Here is a 27,773-nt window from a genome sequence, read left to right on the forward strand (position 1 = left end):
AAAGAAAAGAAAGGAAAAGAAAAAAACAACTTATTTTCGCTGCTTCCTAACGACATTCACTCCTGAACATTTTTACAAAATAATAATAATGATAATATACAAATTATGATAATCTTTATTTATCTATCCGGCTGCGGGGGCGGCACCTCAGGCCGCGCCCCCTTTGGCTCATGGCTCCTCTCCTCCTCTCGTCTTACCAGAGTTGGGTCCGCCAAGCCGCGGACAGGTGTAGAGGGCTTTTATGACTGAAAGTAAAACCTCCTGCTGTCTTCTCATGCGAGCACAGAATCGAATCTCGTCTGGAACAAAGTTCTCTACCCTGCACCATCTTATCGTAAATATGTAAATATTAGAATATAGTATAAAATATTAATTATTTTATACTATCATTATCACTGTGTTCCGTGTACATATAATTTTATAACCGTAACAATAGAGAGAAATGAAATCATATTCTGCAAAACGTAGAGGACTGCCATGAAACAGTTATGACATTTACCATTTAAAGACATTATTATTGTTGTTGTTGTTGTTATTTTTATAAATTAACTTGTCATGGCCCAGAGTGATGATGATCATTACTATTAACTAATAATCACACACACACACACACACACACATATATATATAGACATATAATATAATTAATAATGTGTAAAGATCACTGGATGTTATTCAAGACGTTTATTGCGCTTATAATTCAATACATTTGATCAAACCGTACAATACACAGCCAATATGATTGGCTTATGCATATGTTGATGAATACACAAAGTAAATACAGACATGGCAAACAGAAAGTCTGGCTGGTTGTAGTCCTGCTGGGGGCAGAGGCTGCATTCTGACCAGAGGAGGGATGTGTGGAGGTCTGAGGTGAAAGAGGACAACCAGAGGAGTCTGGACAGACGCTGGAGGGACAAAAGTCAATACAACTAAATGTGATATAATAAACATAAACTGTCTGTTTATGAACCAACAGCAGCAAAAGTTTCATTCTCACCATGTTGCACTGATGCGCTGAAGGAGTGAAGATGAGATCAGTTCAAGGAGACACAGGAGCTTTTACCAGGCTAAATTAAAAAAAACACAGGCAAGCAAAATAAACATTACTTAACTAAGAACAACTTACACAAAAAAACCCCACTGCACTATAAAATAAACACAAGTGCATATTTACTTGACAAACAGCATCAGGTCCATTGTTCCAGATCTCCTGATGATGTCACATAGTGATAGAGTATCCGTTCACGGTGATCACAGAGAACCTTTCGGTTCAGATCAGGCTGGGTCTCTGGTGACAGTAAAGAAAATATGCACAACCTGGTAGGCACTCATCAGTATAGATTAGGTATGGAAAAAGCATGATGCTATGCTGTGATCTGAAACTATGTACTCACCCAGTGTGCTATCCTCATCTTGGAGCCATCAGACCTGGAGGATTAGAGGCTGGAGTGAAGGTCACAACTGACGGTCAGAGGTGATGATAAGAAGGCTGAGCAGGTCTCTGCTGTTTCTGTAGCTCCAACTGTAGCCACTTCATCCTGTTGTCTGTGATTCTGCTTTTACCAAGAAAACATATAAGCACAGATATAAAATACATTAATACATTCACAAACATGTCAATCAGTCCTGCTGCCCCACATGCGGCCTCATAGTTCTTCAGCAGCTGAGTGGACCTCAGCTTAGACAAGGTGCAGAATTCCCACAGAGTCATTTATATAACATTACTGACTTACATCGTGCACACATCTGTCTACTGTTTATCAGACAAAGCCTGGTGTGGCTTTGATTATCTGAATCAGTTTATCCGTCTGACTGCATCAGAGACAATAACTACAGTGGTTTACTGTCAGTCACAATTAGGAGACAGAGCAGCACATTAATTAGTTGTTGTTCGTTGTTGTTATTAACAAATAATATTACCAAAGATATCGCATGGATAGATTATCAATAATGTTATGTTATGAATATGACAAAAATTCTTAGATAAAACTACATAACGTTAGTCTCTTACTGTTCATCCGGTTCCACAGCAGAGAAACAGCGGAATAAATGTCATGAACAAACTAGCAGAAGGACAGCAGATAAATATCAGCTCGAACAAAGAGAAGTCTTGCGAGTTTCATTCACCACAAACATAAAAAGACACGAATATCTCATATTTTGGTTACAGTTTTTCACCGAGGTCATAATTTGAATCACTGCTTCTGCAGTTTTCACTTCCCGTGGAGTTAACGAGCGGAAATACGAACAGCGTCACTATACCATTACAACCCACACTGTGGTCAGAGGGGGGATTACACCAGAGGGTTTAACTGGAGGATCACGTTGCACCCCCTTGTCTTCAGGCCGCAGCCGGACCCTTCTGTTATTTATACAGCACTTTCAAAATCCACGTTACAAAGTACTTCACACAGGCAGCAAAATGAAAAAGACAAAACATAAAATCATTAGGTTTTAAAATGCATATATAAAAAAACAATTTCCTGTATAATCATTACATAGACCTAATACCATAGACTGATAATTACATAGTGTTTATAATGTGAATTAATAAATAATAATAATTAATAAACACAGTTTAAAAAAATCACAAATCGATGGATGACATAGACGTTATGACAATTATATAAATGATCAAAAATACGTTTGACATACTTCTTTAATTCACTTATTTTGCTCTTGTTCAGACTACAAGAAGTCGCGGGTTGAACTATTTTTCTCTTTTTTTTTGTTACCACTCGTCGTTTCTTGATGACGTAGATTGCAGGCGGCCAGTTCTGTCTATTGTGTTTATCTTGAGCCCTGCACGGTTGTGTCGTGAATGGATACAGCGTTGTCGTTAAAGATTATTACCCCTCTTTCGGACATGGACTGGAAAACATCTTAAATATTAGTCAACTGCGCACAAATGCAAACATGAACAAAGGCTGGCTGGAGCTCGAGAGTGACCCAGGTGAGAAATTTCGACAGACAGCACAGCTAACTAACGTTAGCTTCTGTATAAAGCCAGATGGACAGTTTAGCTTCTTAAGCAGCTTGACTTTTTAAACTCGTAAAGCAACTTTAACGCAACAGAACATAACAAAAACATGGTTAACTTGAATGTTAAAGTGCATTGTCTTCTGCGAGACGATGGTTACTCGCTCCATCATCTTACAGAAGACAACACACTCTCCACTACTGTAGATGAGTAACGTTTCGTGTTAGTTACTGAACCCTGAATTAAATGTTTTACAATTTCAGGGCTGTTCACTCTACTGGTGGAAGATTTTGGTGAGTATTTCATATATAGAAACCTTCCATAGAGCTGCAATGTGGATAAAAGACACTATACTGCAAAAGTATCACCATTTGAATCTTGTATGTATGTGAAGATGAAAGTAATCGTGGCAAAAGAAAACTTTTTTTTTTGGTGCGTTCTGTAGGAGTCAAAGGTGTCCAAGTAGAGGAAATATATGATCTACAAAGCAAGTGTCAAAGGTATGTAACTTTAAATCTGTCTGGTGAGGAATAGATGCATGTACAATAGCTACTGATCAAAAGTGTGGACACACCTTCCCATTCACTTGAATGAGAAAGTGTGTCCAAACTTTTGACTGGAACTGTACATTAAGAATTTCACTACAGTTTCTTTATAATTTCCTGCCTGAGTATAAGTAGGGAATCTACCATAGTTGTCCATTTTATAATGAAGCTTCTGTCTCCTGTTCTTTTTTGTACTTAAACAACAACATATGAAAAGTATTTGTACTTGATTTTATGTTTCAGCCCTGTCTATGGCTTCATCTTCCTGTTCAAGTGGATTGAGGAACGTCGATCCAGGAGGAAAGTTAACACTTTGGTGGATGAAACCTCTGTCATTGATGAGGAAATTGTAAATGATATGTTCTTTGCTCATCAGGTAAGCTATAAGTGATCATAGATGTTGGTAGTTATTGTAATTATTGACTTCTTAGTGATCACTGGACAAACTGGTTTATTTTTTTGAAGTCATAAAAATTATACATCATTTATGAACTGTAAAATTTCAAAGCTTAGTGCTGTCACCAATGTAATGTTGCTCTTGAGCAGATAAAAAAACATGATTCATTCAGTTCTTTCTTCTTGCTCTGACTTGTTGGGTGTTTGCGCTGTCATTTTTCTATCTAGCTGATACCAAATTCATGTGCCACCCACGCGTTGCTGAGTGTGCTTCTGAACTGCAGTGGCGTTGAGCTCGGCACCACCCTTAGTCGCATGAAGGCTTTCACAAAAGGCTTTAGTCCCGAGGTAAGATGACCTCACACTCATTCGTGTATGTCTGTTATTTCTAGTGTAATATAATACTGTGTTTTTTGTTCACAGTTTTCATTTGACAATCAGCTCTCAGATTAGTTTTTCCTTTAGCTGCAAAGTGTTGAGAGATCATAGGAATTTGACAAAACCTATATAGGATTTATGAAGAGAGAGTGAAAATCAGTTAGGAAATCAGTATCTATTTTTATATTAAACGTATGAGAGCGGACATTGGACATCTACAAAAAAATGGTAATAGATTTTCAAGCTTATCCAGCTAGTTATAGTACTTTAAACATAATTTCAAATCAGGATATTTCTCCATTTGTATTAGCTGTGACCTTCTTGGGTTGCTTTCCATTTGCTAACGTGGCTCCTCACCTCCCTCACTCGTGTCTCTTCCTCACACCTTAGTCCTTCCCTACAGAGATGGGAGAGAGAGAAAGAGAGGAAGCGAGGAAGAGACTTGATGGTAGAGAAATTGTATTTACCAAACGAGACATCCTCACCTCCTCTAGCTACATTTTTAGGAGATGGCAATTACTCATGACGCACAGAATCTCAACTGTCAAATGTGTAGAAATACATAACAGTAACTTTTTTTAAGTTTAAAAGACAAACACTTGGGGCCTGATGACTGCTACTCCAATACTAATTTTAAATCTATTGCAGTATCACAGGATGTGACTGATAGAAATAACGCAAATTAACAAAATTGAAATGCGTATTATTGAAATAACAGAGTGGATGTGAGGGAACCATAAAAACAGCTAAATTTAAAATAAAATTTACAGCATAATTAGTTTAGGAGAGGCTGCAGCAACAGAAAGTCTGACATCCTTTTCAGGCTCAGGCTGAAATTATAGGGTTGATAATAATAACTGCAGCTGTATATTACTATATAGCTGTATGTTTTTCCTGGAAGAGCCAAGATGGCCTTGGAATGTACAAGAAGAAAAGAAAAGAAAAGTATTTGAGCTTCTGAAGAAAAAGGAGAAAAAGTTGCAAAGCTGTTTTCATGATTCAGATTTTACAAGGATGTAATATTTTTAATTTATGAATAAATATGAATAACTATCAAGCTGTTAGTTGTGGAGTTTCCATTGGTAAATACCCTGATCTACAGCATTACAGTCATGCAATGTTAATATTACAGTAATGTGATTTACAGTTCAGCAGCTTCTTCATCGTCCCATCAGATCAGCTGATCAATCAATAAACAGATTCTGATCAAATGGGGTGTTGCTGTCCTATTGTAAAAAGAACTTCTTCATGGGACATCGATGTGGTTCCTAACTCCAAGCTCCTCTTGGAACATCCTAGATGATAAAGGACCTTTATCAATCTCCGGGTCATGAGCCAGAAGACAGAGGAGTGAGGATGGGAGAAAGCATAATTAGCTGCATGGAAAGCGCCCTTGATCTGAATTGCTCACTTTTATACTATCTCTCTCTCTCTCTCTCTCTCTCTCTCCCCCTCCTCCTCCTCCTACCACCCTGCTGTCATGTTTAACTTTAAATTTTGATGGGTTTTTTTCAGAGTAAAGGTTATGCAATAGGAAATGCCCCTGAGCTTGCCAGAGCACACAACAGCCATGCCAGGTAAGTTTCAGTCAGTGGTTCCCTTTTACATATCGAGGTGTCTCTGATTCTGTGAAAAAAAAAAATCTTGTGTGATTGGTCTGTCATCCTCAAGGAGATGTCAGGCTTTGTGCATTGATCAGTTTCTCAAGCTCTCACTCTGTGTTTCTATGGAGACCGGAGCCCAGGCACCTGCCGGAGAAACAGAATGGGATCAGTGCAGTGCGGACCATGGAAGCCTTCCACTTTGTCAGCTATGTGCCCATCAAAGACCGCCTCTTTGAGCTCGATGGACTCAAGGCTTACCCCATTGACCATGGTAAGAGTACATACTGATGCAGAAGAGAGTCCTGCTCTTACTTTTACTACTTTGTCACAATCATTCTGGTTACTGAGCTCAAGAGTTTGTTTATGTTTAATGTGATTGTAATCCATTAACTGTCCCCTACAGTGCATAGCCTGAACTCTTCAGTCATGGACTCATTGGGTGTTTAGTCCAAGTTAAAATCAAAAAGGGACCTTTTGTTCTCAAGGCCCCTAAACAACGTTAGAGTGTCCTTCCAGAAAGGACCAAGCAATCTGACTGTTATCTAAACACGTTTATACAATAAAGCATTATTCTAAGGGATTTCTTTCCTTGGAGCTATATAAATGCATTTAGTGATGCTTTATTCATTTCTCCTGTTGTGAAACAAACAAACTATAATATTACACTATATTTTAGGGCCCTGGGGAGAGGAGGAGGAATGGACTGATAAAGCTCGGCGGGTTATCATGGAAAGGATTGGACTGGCCACTGCCGGGTGAGTCTTGAACCAGTTACTAAGTAGAAGAGGTTCAACTTCTCTACAACCTTCCCAAAGCTTCATTCTCATGCTACTGCTCCTCTCTTTCTCAGTGAGCCGTACCATGACATCCGCTTCAACCTCATGGCAGTGGTGCCTGACCGCAGGATGAAGTACGAGTCCAAACTGGATATTTTAAAGAGGAATCGGCAGACTGTTCTGGAGGGTCTACAGAAGGTCAGGAACTAATAGAAGTCTCATCACAGGCAGATCACAATCCCACAGCTCTTTAGTGTTTTCAACTCACACCTGGAAGCTGTGTGTTTAGATGATAAAATTATGTGAGCAAGAGAGAATAGGTATTGAGATGACTCTGAACTGTCACTTTGTTTAACCTCATTTAAAAGAATAGATTTGATAGAATTGTCATAACTTTTGCCACTTTTGTGGTGTCTATTAATACTCCTAATGATTCAAAGAGTGTTTTATACTTTTTTTAAAAGTATTTTTAAGGGAAATTAGATGGAGTCAAAATTTATCCAAGCATGCTTCCCTTAATCATGTCTCCTGACAAAGTGTTTTTGAGGGGCTAACTAAAGTATTTTGTATCTTCATGTCTTCAGATGATCCGGCTCACCCAGCCCGAGCTTGTCCATGATAAGAAGCAGCAAGACTCTTCCTCTCCTGACGATAGCACCACTGCAATCAAGAAGGAGGCAGATGCGGAGCCAGTTACATCCCAAAGAGATCAGGCTTCTTCAGGTGCTTCAGTCAGCTTTTATCCTCCAGTCTTTTTATTTTTTAATATATCTTGTAAATTGTGATGGAACTTATCACAAACATTTAACTGATGTATTTAAATACACTGACTTCTATTTTTAGATTCAGTGGATGAGTCAGGAGGTCAGTCTAAAGATGCCCCATGTCCTTCAGGAAACACCAAGGTCATGGGCAAACCACCAGTCCCTGCAGGAGGAGGCTCCCAGCAAGTCACCAGTACCAACCCCATCGTTCAACGCCTGCCTGCCTTCCTAGACAACCACAACTATGCTAAGTCTCCAATGCAGGTAAGATGGGAGGAGGAATGTATAGGTCCTGGCTCAGGAAGGACACTTTTACCGATATGAACCAGATTCTTCTCCAGTTTTGGCCTCTAAATAACTTCAGATACTTTGGTTGTAATGTATGATTAGTGTTTTGTTCAGGGCTGCAAGTAATGACTTTTTTTCAGATAGATATTATTGATAGATATTTGAGGAAAAGAAAACCGGTAAATCTTTATGATTCTGAAGCTGGAATTAACAAATTTGGGGCATTTTTGCTTACTTTTTTTTTTTTAAATAGTTAATTTGTTTAGTAGAATTGAATTAGAACTGGAATCAAGTTGTAGATTCATGTTCTGTCAATCAACTAATAATTTAATCAACTTATTGTTTCTCCTGTCAGGATTCTGTTCAGGTTTTAGAGATACTGTATGTATTTGACAGTGTCGTCCATAACAAATACAGAGTACATATTAAATAGCAGGCTTTTTAAGAAACTGTTCTGTAGTTTGGGTAAAGATAAGTAGAATCAAATGGTGTTTTGTCTTGATGTTTGCCCTTTGTCAACATTTTGGATTATGTTCATTTTGTTTCCATGAAAATACATTTGATCTAAACAGACTCCAGTGTTAGATTGAGAATTTAATGGAAACATTACTTATTCAACTCTTCCAGCAAGTAGAACAGATCTCGCTCTGATCTCCATCAATCTCTAACACTGTTCTGTAAAACTGATTCAAAGAAGATTTTAATTGTCTTTCTTTTTCTCAGATACTATTTTTTTTAAGCAGCCCAATTTATCTTTAGGCCATAAAATAAACAATTTTTCTGTGAGGGTTTATTGGAGATTCTCTGATTGGCAGGAAGAGGAGGATCTTGCTGCTGGAGTTGGTCGCTCTCGGATGCCAGGGCCTCCCCAACCGCCATACTCTGATGACGAAGATGACTATGAGGACGAGGATGAGGATGTAACTGGTTCTGCAGGCACATCAAGCAGGTCAGTGTTGTAAAATGTGTCCTATTTTGAATAAAAGCGTAATTGTTGCTTTTATAGATTTATGTTAGGCAATTTTCAAGCTTGAGCGTTGGCAGTTTCTCATTTACTTTTCTTTTTTTAAAGGTTTAGGCGAAAGGCAAGTCTGCGATCACGAACAGGACGTGTAGGGACTGGAATGGAGAGCCAGATTGCCCTGAGTGTCCTGGCTGAGAAACTGAAGAAGGAGGTCCAAAGGAAAGATGCCTTAAACACACCTCTTTCTGTACGCACAGAAGGCCGCACTGGGGGCATTTGTATCACATCTGCTTCACAGCCTTCCCCCACACCCAGCAACGAAAGCACCGACACAGCATCTGAGATCGGCAGCGCCTTCAACTCCCCGCTGCGCTCGCCCGCACGCTCCCAGGCTGCCACGCGTCCGTCCAGTCCAGTGGCATCCCATCTGTCTCGCGTGCTGTTTGGAGAAGATGAGATGCTGAGGCTAGACTCCAGACATAACCGTGCTGTCAGAGAACTGGGTCCCTCTGTCAGCGTGGCCTTGCTACACCTGCAGGAGGATGGAGTCATCTACGCTCTTCCACCATCTGGTGAATACACAAGATGGTTACTTTCATCCATTTTATTTACAAATGTGGTTTAAAAGCCCCTGCTGAAGTAACGATCTGACCCTATCACCTCACATTTAGAATATTAACCATTTTAGACGGTAAAAGTAAACTGTTTGGAATGATATTACATACATTTTTATTTTGATAATAAATTGTTAGTGTCTTGTAGTATTGATAGACTTTCTGTTGTCTGTTCAGCAGATTTAGCTGCTGATGGCACCAAGCAGCCTTGCACTCCTGAGAAGATAAAAGACAAAGAGCAAGCAGGCCTCGCAGCAGCGGAGAAAGAAGGAGTGAACGAGGGAGACGAGGGACCATCTGTGGACGTGAAAGAAGAGGAGAGCAAAGATGGAGCAGAGGTGAAACCCAGCAAGGAAAAGCTTAACGCTACGGAAACTGCTGCAGACAGCAAGCTCCCTGGGGATAAGTACTCACCTAAAGTAAGTCCAGAAAATTCCTGGTGTTATAATCTACTGTAGTACGGTGCCTTACTCTGCTCATCAGTCTGCCAAGATTTTTTTTTTGTATTACAGTAATTGTGCTGCCAATTAGGGAGCTGTGTGCTAAAAATATATAATAAGCAAACACACAGAGCGGTTCATCTTATTCTGTCTCCTGCAGGAGTTGCTCGCACTGCTCAAGTGCGTGGAGGCGGACATTGCCAGTTATGAGGTGTATCTAAAGGAGGAAGTAGAGAAGAGAAAGAAATACAAAGTAGGTTTTGTTTACCTAGAACCAATCAAATAACCTCGTGTGAGACGTTTTTATTAGCTTTCAATCAAAATCTTTTGTTTTCATTTGTTCAGATTGATGATCAGAGGAGGACCCATAATTATGATGAGTTCATCTGCACCTTTATATCAATGCTGGCCCAAGAAGGTAAGTTAAGATCACCATCTCCTCTTCTTTTATTTACTATTTTAACTTGATCCCCTCTCATCAAAGCAACATTTGAAACTTTTGTAAGTTACTTATAAATTCCTGCTTTCTGGTGGTGTCCAAACATTGTACACATCTGAAGTTACTCACATCACCTCATATTTATGGATACTTCGTGCTGAACATCAGAGGTAAGTATTGCACTGAAGGGGGGAAAAAGTGCACAGTAGTGAGCATCCCCAAAACAAAAAGTCTCATTAATCCCCATAGGAATATGTGTAACTGTTTGAATATGAATAATTGTTTATGACAAGACAATTAACAGAACAATTAGAGGTTTTTTTTCTCAAATTTTAATTAAGGCCTGTGAATATTAACAATTAAAATACCCATCCAATCAGAAATGCATACAGAAGCACTTTTTTCTATTAACAGCAGATATGACATTATTGCATACACTTGCATAACTCTGCATTAACATTTTAAACCATCAGACACAAAAAAAAACCTCACTTGCTTTGTTGGTATTTTCATCATTTCTTTGTTCCTTTGTTAATTGTGACCTTGTATCTTCTGCAGGCATGCTGGCCAGCCTCGTGGAGCAGAACATTTCAGTACGTCGTCGGCAGGGAGTGAGTATCGGCCGCTTGCACAAACAGAGGAAACCTGATCGCAGGAAACGCTCCCGACCTTACAAGGCCAAACGCCAGTAATTGTAAAACAATCATAACTTCTGTGAGCACCAAGCAATCAAAAAAAAAAAAAAAAAAAGAAACTGCTGCACTCCTGAAACTCTCTCATACAGGCAGTTTAGTGTTGTATTTTAGTCAAAGCCTCCTCTTCTTCATGAAACTGACCCTGTTCGGTCAGCTCTTTTATCACTTATGTATATATGTACTACCATTTTAGTATCAATGTAAATTTTTCTTCTTTCTTGTGCCACTTCTGTCTACAGTTTGTAAATATGAAAAAGGCCCCAATGATGAACCTGAATGCTTTTTCGTCTTGCAAGGGTTTTAATCTTATTAATAGATCTTCTCCACAGTCTTCTGGTTAGTACAGTACAGTCATTTGTTGGAATATGGATCTGTATGTCACAAAACTACAATTTGATAACCAAAAGTCAATATTTCCTCAACTGTATCCCTCACTGATGTTTTCCCGGTGCCAATGAAGTATTGAATGTTTGGACAAAAACAGGCCATGTGTTCTATTCATGCACATCATTTCAGTTTATATATATTCACTACTGCTATATAATTCACTGTATAACATGCATAACGACATTCCTCATGAACGATTTTAAACTCAAAGAAGTCACGATGCGTCTTTTCATTGGAATGCCTATCAAGGGTCTCTAGCTGTGTGTGTATTTCTCTTGAGATCCTGCACATGAAAAACAATCTCTCGTGTTATTTTTGTACCTGAAATGGATCTCAGAATGGAGCGAAAATGAAGTTGCACTTGTGCAGTCGTGTGTTTTGTACATATGTATCTGTTAATTAGCTCAGCATCACATCCGTACACTGAGCTCACTTGTTCTTTGTGCTTGCCAATTCGTACTACAATAAAGTCATTTAAAATATCTTGCTTATAATCCAGATTTCTTTATATGTTTTGTTTTTTTTTAAAGTGCCTGACTCAGGATTTCAGTGTTTTCTAATGACAGTACTGCATTAGTTTGATGTAGGATTCAACCTTATAGTACAGCATGTTAACAAAAGTTACAAATAGGAAGTTACAAATCTTATCAGCTTTATTAGGTTTATTAAATAGAGTCTTTTAGTGTAGTGACAGTTAGTGTACACTAGGGAGAGCAATCATTCAGAGAGGAGTGGGACCATCTCAGAATTATTTCCCTACTTTGCTGTCAGGAGATACTATTCCCTTTCCCTTTGATGTAGTATTCTTAATGATTATTGAACTGGTATTTTGAATTTGTCGGACCACTCCCATTTTTCCTTAGTTTTTATTTGATGGTTTATGTGTTTTAGACAATTATATTGGCTTTTTATTTTTAGTCATTATAAATGTATGTCATTTGTGGTGAAATGCTGTAAATGTTCTACTTTGTAGAATGAAACAGTCCACATTAATTTGAGCGATAGGTAAAATGTGAGATCTTAACTTGAGTTATATCCTCGATCATGCCACTGGCAGGGAAATATTAAGTTTGCAATTTTGCAAGGTTCATGTACAGTTTGAATTTTAATGAATTAATTAAGATTTTATTTTATTTCTCCTCAGACATTGCCAGTCTTTACCCCAGGATGTCTGAGCTCTGATACTGTATAATGATCTTGTGTAATGACACTGGCTCTCTGGCAGCAGGAATCTACACACAGTATTTGGGAGTCGGAGCTAAAAAAAAAAAGAAAAAAAAAAAGAAAAGAAAAGAAAAATACCCCTCAGCCACACATTTTCTGTGCAGCAGATGTTTGAATCAAACAAATCCATGCTGCACTGTTATGTCACCACAGTTTGCCTGTAATTTGGTTAGAGCAAGATCTGCAGCTGGCTTCATCACATAGCCTAAAACCATATAATAATTGTAAAACATGCTAAGGACATTTCATTATGGTTATGGTGTGATACTGACATTGTGACTTGTTTAAAAAAATATTCAGAATTTACATGAATGCATATGCATAGTCCAGCAAACATGTGGAAATCAATATTAACAGTTATTTTAATTATTGATAATATTTTCTTGGTTAGTTTATCAGTCATTTGGTCTACAAATGTCAGAAAATAAAAAAAAATGCACACAAGTATTCAGTTTAATACAACAGACTTAGAAACCAGCATATACTTACGTCTGTAAGTATAGCAAGTTAACCAGTACATTTGTACATTTTTGCTTATTGCTTAAAAGACTTACATTATTAGCCTAATCGGCTATCAAAATATAGCCTAGTTGTTGATTTATTTTCAGGGGGTTGACCAGTGGATTAATTGAACAATTGTTTCAGTTCTAGAAAATATTGTGATAAATTAAAATCATCATTATCCAAAGTCCCACAGGAAAGAAAAAGCAAAATGTAGTCAAACATGATGAAAGACTCACATTTCAAACATGAAGCCGATTATGTTTCTGGCAAGACCCATTATTTAGGTCAGTGGTTTTCAAACTTTTCCATGTCAAGGACCCCTAAATTGACACAGATTAGACCACGGACCTGATAAGATCTGATAAGATTTTTGCTTTTATGAAACCCATGACTGAAATAGTCATACATTCTGTCACTGTGTTACATATGGATGGAATTATAGTGAAAATAAATTATTCCCCTTTTTGCTGGGGACCCCTTGGAAACCCCTCAAGGACCCCTTGGGATCCCCGGACCCCGCTTTGAGAACCACTGTGCATCCTAGATAGCCGTGAACTGAATCTGAGAGGTCCCAGTGGTCTCCAGTCATGTGCCGCTCAGGGCTCAGAGGTATTTGCGTGGTGACTCGAGATAACCGAGCGCTGTGAGCGCGCACGTACGAGGCACTCCAGTTCCCACCCTTTGCGTCAGCGCGCTCCCTCGCCCTCTCCGTCAACGCGCGTGCTCCGTGCGGGGATGCTGAATTGTAGGTGATGATGGCGGAAGGGGAGCAGCGCTGAGTTTCATTTGAGTTTTTGTCACAGCTGTAGAACCGTCTACAACAGCGTTTCTCCGCGTCGACACCTATCCCGAGGCGATGGGGAACGAGGCGAGTATGGAAGGGGAGGGACAGGCGGGACAGCCCGGCCCCGCCGTCCCTGCAGCGGGGGCTCCGGCTTCCATTTCAGCACCACCGGACTCTGGACAGCTCATCAAGCCGAGCAATGGAGCGCCAGCCGGAGGAAGTGGGGCTGGACCCGGGCCGGGGATTAACAGGTAGCCGCGATAGCTAGGACGCTTCTCCGCCGAGCTGTGGAGAGAAATCAGGGAGGCAGCGTGCCGTGTTCCGTACATCTGTGCGATGTGGAGCGTAGATAGCTATAGGATCATCCGACTGCGTGGAGATAGACTTGAATGGGTTCTTAATTATTTATTTCAATATCCTTGTCAACACAATTCACCACCCCCTTTTGAGACCCATTTTCGCTTTTTTTTTCTGGCAGCACCACCCCATTAGTCAACGTTAATTTGGGTCGAACTCAAATCTAATATGCAACGCTTTCGATGTAGAATCAATAATATAAATAATATGGCTTTCAAACGTTACAATAAGGGATTTCTACGCCCGTGTTCACGCTGTCTGTGTTGAGGCATCACTAGCTAAATATCATGAATGAACGAGCGACGTTTTTTCCTCATAGTGAGGCAGTGCCAAGTAAATGTAAACACTTAGGGATGAATTTCAGAAATATTAATATTCTCACAGCTTCAGTTGATAAAGAAATAGAGGATATCAATGATGCAAAGTGTATTGGATCTCACGTTGAAGCATGGTGGGCTCCATTACTGGTTCATTTCCTGAACATGCTTCGACATCATTGAATTCAAAGTCATTCTGAGAAATCACCTTCCTCCTGGTGATGAGACGTCCGTATCTTGATGTCAGCGTTGATGACAATGCTATCATCAGATAACACCGGCGTCACTGTGAGCACAGGACCATAACGCATATATATATATATATATATATATATATATACATATATATATATATATTTATATGCCATATAGCTGCCTCACTTATCAGATCTCAATCCAAATCAATATGCAGCCAGTGGAAATTGTTTTTCACCACCATCAGCTGCACAGAAAAAAAGGCTTCATTTCTTCTGGAGGAGTGCATCTCTCCATAAGAAACCCAGACACTGAGCGCAGACATTGACAGTGTTATGTCAGCCTTACATGACAATATTTCCTTATTTGGCTGTCACATTAGTAAACCCCATTGTTGGGTTATAACAAAGCAATGGAAGCTATTCAAATATTGGCCTTTTCCAAGAAAAAGAAAAGTGTTTAGTCACATGTAGTAGCCTGTAGGTCTGTATTTTTCTGTTTGGGTGTGTGGGAGGGATTAGCCGTCCAACAAGATCTGATATTGCCTTAATTACACAGTTCAACAGTTGTAGACCTGAATACGCACAAGCAAAAGGCACAGCTGCGTCTTGTATTTGCCACACCTGTTTACAGTCTCTCTGTACCCGTATGTTAGCCTGCCATCCAAATAGATGTCTAGCTTTCTTTGTGCTACAAACCCTTCCTTCGTCACTGACTTATTGTGTGATTTCTGCTATTACAGAAAATGGTTGCAAGGAGTCTGCCACAGTAATTAGAAAATCATATACCTTTAATAGTGTTTAATAGTCTTCTCCATGTTTCTATTAGGGAAAAAAACATTCACTGTTCATCTTGTATATTCACTGAGGGGCAGGTTGGAAGTTCATAGCTCCCATGTAGCCTCGTGATTCTTTTATATCTTGGTTTTGTATCTTTTGTACCCACCCTAAGGTGTCTCATAAAGTGATGGTGAGTGCTGAGAGACTGAGTGTGCAAAAGAGACAGAGAGAGGGAGGGTGAGAGAAAGAGACAGAGAGAGAGAGAGTATATCATATGGCTGATTAAAATGGTTTTCTTAAGATCACGGCCCCACATTCAGTCTGAGAATACTCTCCCACAAAGAACTTGTAAGAAACAATGAAACAGTGGTTGAAACTGTAGATAGGAGACTTTCATCTTAATTAAAATGAGGTGCAGCATTTTATGAGTTAGCCTATTAATATGAATGGGGACATAATATGCTATATATAACCTTATTCAGAAGTGAATTCCATTTAGGCCTTTTTGCTCTATTTCAGGCCATAATATGTTTTATTCATCGCAGTCAAAGAGCAATATCTGAACATACATAAGAATCCATGAAGCTAAGGGAGTCACCCTACTCTACTATTTCACAAAGCACCACAATGGTTGTTTTCTTCTCTAATCATAACAGCTTTGACCAAGTGCACAGTCATCCTGACCTGATGACCATAACTAACAAGCATTCAGAATCGCAAGAAATACTGCCTTGTGTTGCGCGCCCCACATATTTCCTGTGTTTACGACAATGTGCTCAGTGTGTCGCTGCTATATTGTCGTCTCATTGTTTTCTGTTTAACAGCTGAATTAGCGAAGACCTACGCTTGCTCCATCATGTAGCAGCATATGTTATAAGTCAGCGTGTTCAACATACGCCATTGACATTGGCTTTAAATCATTAAGCCGCATAAATCAATATAAATCAAAATTCTATTACAAACCCAAACAAAGCTAGAGCTCATAAAACCGGTGAAAATAATTGACACAGTCATGTTCTAAGACACAGTGTTCAAACAGTATGCCCTCATAATTAATTTACCCTTAGCAATAGTGTGTAGCCTACACATACCAAATGGTTGTCGCAACTCAAACAAATAATGCAAAAGCAGCTTTCGTATTATTTATGACACTATGACAGCTGTGGGAAACACAAGATGAATAGCTACCTATGAGATATTGGCAGTGTAGTGTTGTTGTTCAGATTCCAAACTTAGACACTATACAGCATCCAAGCTTGTGAAAGCTGTGTAATCTTATTTAGAACACTTTTTTTTTTTTTTTTTGCATTTTCTTGGCATTTTAACTTCAGTGGCAAAATGCTGCAAGTTTTGTGTCACAATGACTTAAAATGCTTGAAATTCTGAAAGAAATATATTAAATTTTTAACGTTATACTTGGTGATGAAGTTGACTAAATCCACACATATTTCCCAGTGTGTTTCATGGTTTCATGGTCGAAGATACAGAGACTAAGCTGTGGCTGAAGCTGAAGTCTGCTCAACTGTCATGCGCCACACTGAGTATATTAGCAGAACAGACACAGCGGTTAGTCTAGTTGCAAGCAGACACACTGGTGTGCCTGCCACCCATCTGAGTGACACCACAACAATCATTATAAAACAAAACATGGCTGTAATACACAGTTTGTGTGCCATCTTCAGGATCATTGTTTAAGGACCACTTGTAGTGATTTTGAAGTAGCTCACATCATGTGACCTTTCTTATATGACGCACCACAGCTCCTGCATTTGCATTTGACCATTATAGGATATATATATATGTATCTCGACAGTCAATTTTCCCCTTATCAGTCTCTCAACTGCTCATTCATTATTTTTTTAGGGTGGCTGATGCTAAATGATGAAATGTCTGCAAATAATGAAAATAAGAAGTGTCCTATCTACCTCTGTCTGACACTCTGTCAGAGACACTGTAATAATTAGTTTAGTACATATCGTAACATCCTTGATTTAAGTGGATTCCTTTTCATTTTCTGTGTCTGCAGCACAAAGTAGCTATTTGCTGCTCAAGTTCTGAAAGCTAACAACATCTATCAAACACCACATCTTTAAACAGATTCATTTTTCATTATTTTTGACAGAAATTTCTTAAATGTGTGTCAAGTTCTTTTTGTTCCACTTTAACCTTGGTAACGGGAGCTTATGAAAAGCACTTGAACACAGCAAACATCTTGTATAACAGCCGAGGGCCCAGCAGCCACAGCATGACAAAGTTCAATCTGACTTGCCGAATAATTATAAAGCTGAAAACTAAAACTATTTTCTTCTGAAAAAAGTCATTACATCTTTCCATTTTCTACTTCCAAAAGTTCAGTCAGTGACATGCTGGAAACTTTGTGAAAACAACAGTTGATGAAGAGAAATTTTCATAGTGGATTTACACTCAGCGTGATACCCTTAACATGCATTTGGTCATTTAAAACAAAAGGTGCATTTAAACATGTACGTAAGCAAGTCTAATGCATACAGTATATTTCTACTTTAAACCTATAAATATTACAAAATTAAAGGCACCAGATGGATTTCACTCTGAAACCTGAACTACTCAGTTTCATTTCCACAGGACATAGGTATAAATCAATAAGAAACATATAGCATCTCTATTACAGAGATACTGATACATATATACTGTGTCCAGCTAGTCAAGTAGCCATTTATTAGATAATTTGCCCTGTACTGGGGGACATGCTATATTTGACATATCAGATTTCAGTACAAGGCAACTGTTTTAAATGGATAATAGATTTATATGGTGGAAAATGTACATATTTTATTTGTAAATGATTTTGATGATAATTGTTTACTTGAAAAGCTCTCTATTTTTCAGTAAACCCTTTCAAAGTAGTGTAATGGGTCCACACTTTGTACCAGCCACTACTTGGATTCACACTCTCAGAATTAGTATTGTCAGTTAAAACGTGGTTGTGGATACAACACTGCTGGAGGACGCTAAACATGGCTGCTGATCAAATCAAACTTCCATTTGATTTGATATTGAAAGAATCCTCTTACTCTGTATTCAACTGGAAAATGGATTTTAACATCATCAAACAAAGTTATTGTGTCAGAAACAAGAGAGGCTCCGACACTTGCATACATCAGTGAACCTTAAAATATTGTGTATTTTGTAAAGCTGGTATTCATATGTTTAAAAAAATGTTAATATATCCAGCTGTGTGATGGTGTGTGTTAAAGCAAATAAACCGACACATTTACTGTGGATGGAGACAGGCACCATATTCTGCTACTGATAAATGTTGATTGGCTTGTCGTGGCTTGTTGGTTCCAACCTGTGCTGGTTGACAAAGCTAACTCTGTTCAAAACATCAGCTCCACTGCGAGCTTGTGTGCCTACAACACGAGTATATACAACATATTCTATGATTGATATCGTCCTATAGCTGCTGTGTTAATTCTAACGCTGTCCATGTTGACTTGTTCAGTAGTGACACTGTGATATGGTCACATTAGTGAGGCTGCGTAGAGAATCCAACTCTCTTTCTGTTTCCTCACGATAGAGAGTTTCACAAGGAACTACTGTTACAGAAGAGTGGCAGCTTATAAACCCCTTCAATATTCACTTTGTGATAAAGCAAGCAATTTGCGGCGCTTTAGACACAAAGCCACAAGTTGTTCTCAATGGACTCTCATTTGCTGATGGATGAGAATATCTAAAGAAATCTTTTGAAAAGGTGTCTTCCAGTTTGAAGTCTTTTGTGAATCTTATTAAGTCATGCCCGAGGCTTTGCATAAATCACAAGAGACTCCACTTGGTGTCTTTTGCTATTCAAGTGATAATTATTATGAGGTATTACCTTCTATCTTGTGAGGACACTAGCATATAAGATTTAGACTTGGATAAGTGGTCGGTAGCTTTAGCATTATTCTCCAAAGTCCATTTTAGCCTCGAACAGAGCGAGAGTGGTGGTCAGCACACAGTCAGTTGCAAATATAACAGTCCAGTGATAGTTTGAACAAGGTTGGAGTTGTGCAGTAGCTCAAGTCATCAGCAGTGACTCACAATTGCTAGGATGCTCTATTTTAATTCCTTTATTCCTCCCTTTATTTCCACCCTCCTCTCACTGTGGATGCAGAGACGCTGCTGAGACTGTCTTTGAAGATGACGGGCATGACAATACAAGGTCTAAGTTGTTGTGACAGTGGAAATCCTCCATCCCTATTCGACTATTTGCATTAATGCCTGAGGGCCAGAATGAGCAAGACAACCGAAAGTTTACAATACTGTTGTCTCATACACTACCTTTGTTCCAGCCGAACACATCGCTGAGGCCTGAACACAACAGCTTCAAAGAGTGGAAACAAGCCACAAGGAGCACTTCACAGAAACGGATAGAGACGATATAAAATATTCAGCATTTGCCTCTCTGTTGGCCAACGTTTTGAGTAGTCTGATATCACACCATGAACCACAGTAAAATCTTTCAACGGTATGTAAAGCTTCTGAGAGCTGAAGGGTTCTAAGATATACCACACGAGAAGGAGTACTGCAGTTTTTTGAAATTAAGTTGTATATAAGTTCAATTTTATATTTGCAATGCAGCAGTAAAAGGATACAAGCTCTACAGAATAAATAACGCTCATCAATACAGCATGAATTAGTGACTAATGTTCCTCTACTTATTTCCATTATTCCCTTCGATCACTAACTCCATTTTTCCCTTACTCATTGTTACTCACCCACTCGCCATTCTTCTCTCATCATCCCCCTCAGTCTTTCTCTCGATCACCCCAAAAGGTTGCTGCGGTGACGTTTTACAGCGAGCATTGCTGCTGATGTAAATGAAGATTGATGAAAGAAAAATTAAGCTGAAATGGTTTAATTTGATTAATTTGATGGGATAGATTTAATGCGTAAAGAATGGAAAGTTTGTGATGATGTCAATGTAATGTGTGTGATTAAGGGGCTGCTGTGGACTGGAGTAAATTTCCGCTACGTGTCTTTGTAAATTTGTGCTCATGCTCATTTTTGTGATTTCTGCCTCTCAAGGACTTGCAACTCTGTAGAAACCTTTCAATTTTCACTTTTATTATATTAGTAAAAGTAAAATGTTTCAAGGCCAAAGTAACTCTTTGTCAAGTACAGAGGTATCAAAAAGGAACATTATCATGGAATTTGCTGTGCTTAAGATGGGGTTTCTTTTGAATCAGTTAAACATATAGGGCCCAGGTCTAATATCCACCTTCTGTATCGAGGACTTAAAGCGGTCTATCAGGATCTGGTACTTAAATAATTCAGTGCCATCCAGTGGGAGGAGGTTCTCCAAGGCTACCTTGAGTCTTGCGAACACACTAGGGTCGCAGTGGACAAAGTCTGGTATGGTGGGCTTCTTGGGTCCCCCATGTAAGGGTGCTGGTGGATGCCCTGGAGATGCATTTCCTCTGTTTGTCTGCCTGTCTGGACCATAGTGAAGCAACAAAATAAGCATATGATGGATGTGTCAGATAAGATGGTGCGGACCGTGCGGGGACTGGTTCTACAGTAGAGGTTGTTGCACTGCTGCGTAATGGTCAGCTTGGTATCCATCTCTTTGTGGTGCAGAAAACTGACCCTGGCCTAGGTGTTGTGGTGGAGCATTTGGTTGGCTATGGTGTGAGTAAAGGCTGTCCTTCTCAGGTGGGCTATGTTCCGGTTTTGGAGGGGGACTAGAAGTAGTACAGCCTTTAATGACCTGTAGCTCCTGCATCATCCTGTCAAGACAGTCAATCATAACGTTTGCAGTAAAGGCTGACTCTGTTCGCTCTGTGATATTTTCTTATAAAGGAGCCCAATTATCAGGAGGATGTCTCTGGTGCGTCTGTGCCTGTGAGACAGAACTGGGAGTGCACTGTGAATGCATTTAAGGCGCCATTTCTGATTATATGTGGCCAGCAGGATAGGGTGGAGTAGCTGGGCATCACATTACGATGAGATGATGATGACTGTACTAGTGGATTATGATGGGCAGTTGCTATAAACCGGTTTTGGATTTAATCCTCTGTTCCTGGACGTACAGGCTGCAGGGATGGGATGTCATCTGTGGCTCCTCTCGAGGAGAGATTGAGGCAGTGGATAGAGGGTCTGGAGATATCCGGCCAGCTGCACCCTCTGTTAGGTATACCACATTGGGGCTTTCCTCTTCGGGGCTGTTGCCATGCTGGGCTGTATGTGAGTTAAGGGCAGATGATGTTGAAATAGCTCTGTGGCCGAGGGGTGCTAACTTCATAGTCTGCCAGGTGGAGCGGAAGATGAATATCACGCTTGGGACGGGTGGATGGTGGCGCACATATTTCCTCCCCTTGTTCAGTAGAATCCATCTTGCGACTGGAGAAGGGGCCAGAATCTGGTTCGAAGGACCACAATGTAAAATAGGATAAGAATAGATCTGGACATATAGGATGGCCCTGGCTCCGGAGTGTCAATCAAAACACAAGAAGTCAGGATGGATAACTGTGTGAATTCAATAACATACAGCACAACAGTATGATCCCAGAGTAGGCATCTGCATTATCTGTATATAAGGAAAATAGCAAAAAACACACATTAACAATGCAGTGCAAACTCCAGAAATTGCTTATTGTAAAGAGGTGATCTACTAATGCCTGGTAAGTATTTTACATACAGGAAATGTGAATGGCCTGCCAGCACATATAACACTGATCACAACAGACTATAACATTTATTCACAGCCTAACAGAGACAACGGTTTGGTAATCACCTTCAAATCTCTCAACCACTACTTACTTTGGTTAAGATAACATAAGTATATCAGCTTAAAAACAACATTAATAGGACTGAACAACATCTAAGTCTGGTAAGGCACTAGTATATGTTCTCAACTGATAACAACTAAACAATAAGGACAGAAGCAAACTTAGTCGGTGCTCAATTAGTCAGTTGTTTTTCATGCAGCAGAAACCTCCTCAGTCTCCTCACCGTGTCATAAGATTGTTAATTAGCCAGGAGCGCTCCTGCGATTGGTAGCACATGCCTGCGCATGCCCAGCCTCTGCACTATATCAAACCAAACCAGTTGTAAGCCTTTCTAACATTCTGTGTTCTCTTTACTCTCTCTGCCAGACCACCTCCGTCAGACCAGGGACCTAAAGCGGGAGTCCAGAGCGGGCACGGGACAGGGGACAGGTTGGCCTCGCACGACACCCCTCAGTCTTCCGCACCTCATGGAGAGCAGCAGGGCCAGGGTCACGTGGCCAGGAAGAGTCTGCAGGTGGATGTGGGTAGCAGCAGGACTGGGAGGTCCCCTTCTGTTTCCCCGGACCGAGGCAGTGTCCCCACCTCTCCTTACTCCGTGCCTCAAATTGCACCCATGCCCAGCAGCAAACTGTGCCCCGTCTGCAAAACCACTGACCTGATGGGCACTGGGGACGACAAGCTCACCTTCAACACCTGCACACAGTGCCGCTCCATGGTGTGCAACCAGTGTGGCTTTAACCCCAACCCTCACCTCACAGAGGTAGGTAGTGCTGCTCGGCTGAGATTCACAAGAATGATGACAGTGCTATTATTTTTCTTTATAGGAACTTTTCGTTCTTTTCCCCTCCAGTTTGATCAGAGTTACTGAACAACCAACCTGCCACATGAACAAAGATAATATAGAAGAAATGCAGGAGGATGAATGAATACAAGAATGTCGCCACTGTCACTCCACTTTGAGTTACACAGTCAGCATCTGCCATGGTGCATTCAGATGGAAAACAAAAACATCTAAAACTCTGGTAAAATAGTAAAAAAAAAAAAAAAAAAAATAAAAGAAAAAACAGTTGTGCAATCGACTGCACAAATAAATTTAGAATGAATTCAGGCATACGTTTTTACAGACTGCCAAAGGCTAAAAAGGAGAGAAGCGCACGTATTTCTGAATGAAATGTAATAAAAACAAAATATTTTTACAAATCTGTCCACACAGACAACCAGGATATGCTTCAAAGTCCTGTTGATTTTTAACAGGCTGTCAAATTCTGCTTTTAAATAGGACCAAGTGTCTAGATGCCCTCAGGCTTTGTTTTGTGTAACATAATTTCCCCAGTGGCAAGTTACATATGTAAACATGTATGAGTCATACGTGTATTCTGACTCTCTGGTACATCACACAGGTCTCTGCTGATTCAAATGGCCTTTAACTTTTCAAGATATTCACTGGTTTTCCTCCCAACTGTATCACAGCACTACCCATTCATAGCATCCATAGTGGGTGGTGGTGAGGGAGGTGATATCATGTGAAAAAGTGACGTCAGCCATACCTTATAAATACTGTGCCTTAATATGGATGTAGTATATTAACAGGAATACAAGGTCTCATACAACCATGTTCATTTTTAGATTTTGATCAAAGTAGGTGATTTAGGTGCTGCAATGGTCCTGTTTTAATTATTTCTCTGACATTTGTGGGTAATGTTGATGATGACTATTGCTATCATATTGGCCGACATGCTGGATTGCACCAACTAAATGGGAGTCAGGATGTGAACTACTTACATGCTAGTTGAGAGGCGTCAGGCTTCCTAGTCCAGCTGTGGTTTCCCTTGATTGATAATGATCTAGTAGGTCCACCTTTCATCTCACACTTCTTTGCTGAGGTGCTTATAAATGTGTTGGTCACCTCCTGTTAGCCATAATGAATCATGGGCTCTTATCTTGAACAAGTGCTACTTAAAAAAAAAAAAAGATGTTACATAGTAAATGTACTGTACATAACATTTGAACAAAACTATATGCATCCTTTCTGACAGACACTAGTGAGCATCCAAATCATGCCCAGAGCCTCGCCCAGAGAAAGCTTTTTATAACACCACTGCACACAGCGAACATATCTCGCCATCATTTACAGTCATTCAGATGCATCTAAACAGTCATCGCTGTTAACAGGTAGCTGAGAAAGCCTATTGCCTTCATCCTAAAATAAATCACTTGCCTAATTTGAATTAGGTTATGCTTCACTGTTACTGTGAGTCAAGTGTGGCTGTGTCATCTGTCACAAAGTTTCACATCAACTCCAGTGAGTCATGTTGCAAATTGCAGCCAAGATGCAATGTCAGTTAAGCTGGCCTACAGGCTATCAGAGGAGAAAATAATAAGTTTTTGAACTGTAGATGTGTGTATGTAAATGTATCAACTGATGTGTGTGTGTATGTGTGTGTGTGTGTGTGTAAGCTTGCTTACATGCATGCACAAGAGCATATTTGTGTGTGTGTAAGAGGGGAGCGTAGTGGGTCATACGTCTCTGCAAAAGTTGGAACGAGGAAGCCGGGGGAGATGGAGAAGGAACATAAAGAAATGCGTGGACCAAAGTGGAGACAGACAGTAAAGAATAGATCATGGCAGGCAGTGAAGGAGAGCATGGCAGTAAAGAGAACCGCGGAGGTGGATGTTATGGGTATTTTTCAGCTCAGCCTTGGTGAGCTTGTCAGACGCTGACAGACAGAGCGACGCGGAGGGAAAGCGCTCTGCCTCTGGAGACCTGAAGATTTACCCCCCTAACCTACTTAGCATGGATTTCGCTTTTGCCTCACTGCAGCATATCTAACACACCCTTATCACTCATCAGTGAAATTGATAACGGCCATGTTGTTGCCGATTAAGGGGATGATAATGTCGAAGATGACAACAATGGGAATTACAATTACAGTGATGGTGAGGACAGACCGGAAGAAAAAGATAGCCATGCCAAGGAAGTTGAACTTCCTCCCTAAGCTTTGTGATCTTTGAGAATGAAGCGTTTATATATGAACATGCAAGTTAAAAATAAGATCTGGGATTTCAAATCTTAGGGATACTTTGACCTGTTGATAATAGAATAATATTTCTTTCCATTTCTTCATCTAGTGTGTTGACAGAAACATTATCAGTGGCGTTTTCTGTTCAAAAATAGAATCTCATTTATTGCAGTTCCAGGATTAGTCTCTCGATGACAACACAAGCTCAATCTGAGTTCACGTCCTGCTTTGTAAGAGATGTGTTTCTGTTTACAAATAGTTCACAAATACTGATTGAACTGTCCCAGATTATAGGGATAATGTGTGCAAAATCTGTTATTGAAGAGGATTTCCCCTCAAATTACAAAAAGATGGCAGCGCTGATTAAAGTCTTGATAACCAAGGGTGATTCCATATTTGGATATTTTAGATTATCCTTATTCACCGCAAAGTCCCAAATGGTATCTCCAGCCCAGAATCAAAAGTATAAATTGGAGCAGTTTCTTTTTTCTTTTTTATCTGGCAAGAAGCCGCCCTGTCAGTCAAATTTCTCATGAAGGCAAGACCTGTTTGTGAAGGATTGTTTGAGGAATGATGACAACTGTTGAAATACAAATTGGAGCTGCGTTAAAGTTACTACAAGGAACTTTCATTTTGTGTTGATTTTTGCAGCCCCTCTGGACAAAAGCAGTAGTGTTTCCCAGAATGAAGACTGCATTTCCCATGAGCACCACCACCTTGTGTCGTAAAGATCTTGATCTTGCTAGCATGTGCATCTGTTTTGGAAGCGAGTAAAAGAAAGACGCAACTTATTTTTAATACTATTTTTGTTTTTTTAAACACAGCTGTTTGCAGGATGCATAGTGATGAGGTAATGTATCTGTTTGTGGCTGTGTAAGATTAATAATTATAATATGACGATGGTGAAACAAAGTAAACTTTGGCCCTGTTTACACTTGGTATTAACATGCGTCTTGGGTGATCCAATCACAAGTGGACAACTGTTAGAACAGGTGTGAATGAACCCAAGACGCATTGAGGATGCATGGAGAGCCGAGCGCTCAGACCACATTCGGAAGTGGTCTGGGCTGCGTTGGCTATTCTTTTAGCAGTGTGTATGCTGTGTGTCCTGGGCCACATTGAAGGACCACCAACTCAACTGATGTTCTCTATTTTGCAGCAGACTAGGCACAGGAATTGCGTTGCTGCCTCCTGGTCCGTGTACCCTCTGTCCAAAGCTTGTTTGATAACAGGATAAAGAAATTCATTATTTTCTTTTTCTGTTTTTCATGTGAATTAAAAAAACGAAATCAACTTCCATTTTTTCCTGTTTTTCCTGTTCCCCTAACCCGTTTTCATCTTTACATTGGCAAATGGAATAGAAATTAAACCAAAACCAGAAAATAACTTGTTTTTTACTCATCTGTCTAAAAAAATATTTCAGAAGCTAAACGTTTAATTTTAATTTAATTCTGGATAGTTTTCTCTGTCCTGTCAAGTTGATAACTACAGTTTTCAGTTTTGCTGCACTGCTCGACATAACGGAGCTCAGGATTTATCAGGAGGATGGCTGCTTTACTCCAAAAAGTTTCACTGTATGAACCTAGACTGTGTGTAACAGCTGACCTGAAGAAGAGTATTAATTAACATCCTGACCGATCCTGTCGGTGTGTTGGGAGATTTAAATAATCATTAAAGTTATGCTGCTGTGTCTTGTTCGTAAATGCGTACAGTGTCTGTGTCAATGGGGAGACGCAGCTGTGGGGAGATCGCTGGATATAACTCTATATTTGTTCAATATATATATGTATATGTATATGTTCAGACCCGGCACTAGAGTAAATCAATTGATTTTCGTGAGGGGGCACACAATGCGTTGTATATTTGTTTATCCTGTTATCAAACAGGTTGAACACAACTGTGGATGGAGGGTACATGGACCCCTGGTCCTCCTGCCAGTAAAAAATAGTGAATTTGGTCTTTGCAAAGGGAAATGATGTACATGCATATTTGCATATATAGCGGGGAAGTGAGATCCAATCTCAAGTGGTCACTCAAGACGCATGTGGAGATGCATGTTAATACCAGGTGTAAACGGGGCCTTTGTTACTGTTCATACACCTAGGTTACATATAAGACTGCGTTCACACCAAATACGGCGATGCAGCACCTTCCCGCAGGGTTGTGCGGAGATGTGGGCGTGTTTGTGCTTTAGAATGTAACCGCTGTGAAACAAACAACAATCAGAAAAGAACGTTTTATTTCTCTGATTCACTGCTTTGTTCTCGCTACCGCCGCTCGCTCTCTTCATTCACTCTCTAGCTCACTCGACCACCGCCCTTCTCTCTCTCGTGCTCTCAGCTCGCTCATGCTCTCTTTCTTTTCCTCTCATCTTTTTTAAAATGAGTTGGGAAGGCGACAACAAGTCTAACTTTACTTTCAATGTTATCAAATGAAGAGAAATGTCCTCCCCTCGTCCTAGTAACGTCTTTGTACTCCCTCCCTCCCTGCTATAATGCTACATGTAATGTAAACATAGGCTCTTCCGGTCTGCATTGTTTTGTCTGATTTCGTAGGGAATCCGACCCA

The 27,773-nt window shown here is 39.9% G+C and overlaps 2 protein-coding genes and 1 long non-coding RNA gene across 11 annotated transcripts in view; 2 read left to right on the plus strand and 1 right to left on the minus strand.

Annotated features, from left to right (window-relative positions):
- Positions 1–379: 379 nt before the first annotated feature.
- On the minus strand, positions 380–2,555 carry LOC137181497 (uncharacterized). Of its 2 annotated transcripts, none has more exons than XR_010928156.1 (5): positions 2,015–2,555; positions 1,398–1,556; positions 1,178–1,291; positions 1,001–1,070; positions 380–908 (listed from the first exon to the last, which is right to left on the minus strand). It is a non-coding gene; the product is annotated as an uncharacterized lncRNA (long non-coding RNA). The 2 variants fall into 2 exon arrangements; XR_010928155.1 differs by having other exon boundaries at positions 1,398–1,559; positions 2,015–2,553.
- A 195-nt stretch (positions 2,556–2,750) lies between these two features.
- Positions 2,751–11,767, plus strand: bap1 (BRCA1 associated deubiquitinase 1). Of its 3 annotated transcripts, none has more exons than XM_067587238.1 (17): positions 2,751–2,956; positions 3,247–3,276; positions 3,429–3,483; positions 3,772–3,904; positions 4,153–4,272; positions 5,818–5,879; positions 6,035–6,177; positions 6,583–6,661; positions 6,757–6,880; positions 7,267–7,405; positions 7,577–7,710; positions 8,550–8,683; positions 8,807–9,270; positions 9,490–9,731; positions 9,913–10,005; positions 10,098–10,170; positions 10,750–11,767. In XM_067587238.1, exons 1-17 carry the CDS (start codon positions 2,920–2,922, stop codon positions 10,881–10,883), a joined length of 2,196 nt encoding a protein of 731 aa, XP_067443339.1. In that variant the 5' UTR covers positions 2,751–2,919; the 3' UTR covers positions 10,884–11,767. The 3 variants fall into 3 exon arrangements, with proteins under 3 accessions (XP_067443339.1, XP_067443337.1, XP_067443338.1); XM_067587236.1 differs by having other exon boundaries at positions 2,752–2,956; positions 7,526–7,710; XM_067587237.1 differs by having other exon boundaries at positions 2,752–2,956; positions 7,526–7,710; positions 9,493–9,731.
- Positions 11,768–13,704: 1,937 nt separating this feature from the next.
- The window catches only part of bsnb (bassoon (presynaptic cytomatrix protein) b), a 68,015-nt gene continuing 53,946 nt past the window's right edge, over positions 13,705–27,773 (plus strand). For all 6 annotated transcript variants that reach the window (XM_067587242.1, XM_067587245.1, XM_067587240.1 and 3 more), the window contains exons 1-2: positions 13,705–14,036; positions 22,552–22,945. In XM_067587242.1, coding sequence (XP_067443343.1) covers positions 13,858–14,036; positions 22,552–22,945 — 573 coding nt within the window. In that variant the 5' untranslated portion in view covers positions 13,705–13,857. The remainder of the gene's footprint in view (positions 14,037–22,551; positions 22,946–27,773) is intronic.

Source organism: Thunnus thynnus, chromosome 4 (assembly GCF_963924715.1).
Source record: "Thunnus thynnus chromosome 4, fThuThy2.1, whole genome shotgun sequence".
NCBI lineage: Eukaryota > Metazoa > Chordata > Actinopteri > Scombriformes > Scombridae > Thunnus > Thunnus thynnus.